The 1,417-nt window shown below is 38.5% G+C and overlaps 1 protein-coding gene across 1 annotated transcript; it reads right to left on the bottom strand.

The window, feature by feature from the left end:
• Positions 1-634: 634 nt before the first annotated feature.
• On the bottom strand, positions 635-1,367 carry LOC103522494 (the record flags this gene model as incomplete). The annotated part of the gene is made up of 2 exons (XM_008487598.2): positions 635-788; positions 1,214-1,367. Coding segments are annotated over 2 exons (298 nt in total), but the record flags the coding sequence as incomplete, so codon positions are not given.
• Between the last annotated feature and the right edge of the window lie 50 nt (positions 1,368-1,417).

Genomic DNA, 1,417 nt, shown 5'->3' with positions numbered 1-1,417 from the left:
CAAACCAAAAACCTTTGACCATCAGAAGTCAACACTAATCGCAACTGTATTGTCAAGTCCACCCCCAACCACCCTGTATATATGTATAAGAAAATACACAGGATATATTTCCATACAGGATGTTTCAAAAATCGCATAGGAAAAAAATTTCACTTATGGTGCAATCTTGAAAGTTCAGGGTTCCGCAAAGATGTTCACCTTTTGAAAAGGGTTCCGCGGGCCAAACTAATTAAGAAACACTGTCCCTTTAATCCGAATTTATCTCATGCCTTTATCCCAATTTAAATCCCTCTCGAGAAAAAAAATCCCATTTTTAAATCCCACGCAAGTAAAAATTGATTAGTCTTACCTCATCTGAGTATTGTGTAGTCTACTAACATCATCGTACTTGTGATAGGTGGCTTGGAATAGCAGGTAGCTTTCCTCTCACTCTATCTGTACCCCAACCAATTTTCCCACTTTTTAATCCCTCATGATTGCAAATTGCGAATTGAATCCCTTTTGAGCGAAAATTTCCCATGTAAATTCCTCAAAAAATTCCCACTTTACATCAAATCAAACATAAGTAAAAAAATCCCCCTTTTAAATCCCACGTAAGAAAAAATCCCACTTTAAATCCCTCCACAAGTTTAAATTCATTTGTCTTACCTCATCTGAGTATTGTGCAATCTACTAACATCGTCGTACTTATGATAGGTGGCTTGGAATAGCAGGTAGCTTTCTTCCCATTCTATTTGTACCCTTAGCTGACCTTTGTCCGTCAGATAGGGGCATCCAGGCTCTTTCAGCTGAAATAGATTTGAAAGAAGAAGTAGGATTTAAATCCCACAAAAGTATCAACTACCTGCTTGAGTTAAAATCCCGCGTAGACTCCCCCCCTCCAAATTTCAAAGCAGAGGTATATGATAATCCCCTCATTTTCAATCCCTCCTAAAATAAAAACTCCTACTTTTAAAACCCTCATGAACTAAAAAATCTCATTTTTAAATCTCATAATAATGACTGAACGGTGCGCCAGGCAATGGGGTTATTATGCTCTTATAATCCCCTGTAAGCAATAATTTTCCCCATTTTAAATCCCACATACCTAAAAAATCCACTTTTAAATCCCAATTTTGCGAAAATTCCCATTTTTAAATCCCACATAAACGAAAAATTTCACTTTTAAATCCCACAAAAACAAAAAAATCCCACTTTAAATCCCTTTCTTTACCTCTTTCACCATCACGTCGGTTTCCATGATAATTCCCTCGTCCGACGCATCTTGGGCGTAGTAATGACTGAACGGTGCGCCAGGCAGGGGGATAGGTTCTACGTGGTTGGCTTTACCGTGATAGCGAAGCAGGTAGGCGGTCCATGAGACAAACCTGCCGAAAAAATAAGGGATGATAGAGACCCATTCAATAAAGATGGCGGT

The sequence above is a fragment of the Diaphorina citri genome, unplaced genomic scaffold, assembly GCF_000475195.1.
Source record: "Diaphorina citri unplaced genomic scaffold, Diaci psyllid genome assembly version 1.1 scaffold8880, whole genome shotgun sequence".
In the NCBI taxonomy this organism is placed as follows: Eukaryota; Metazoa; Arthropoda; class Insecta; order Hemiptera; family Psyllidae; genus Diaphorina; species Diaphorina citri.
This window is presented reverse-complemented; position numbering and strand designations above follow the sequence as displayed.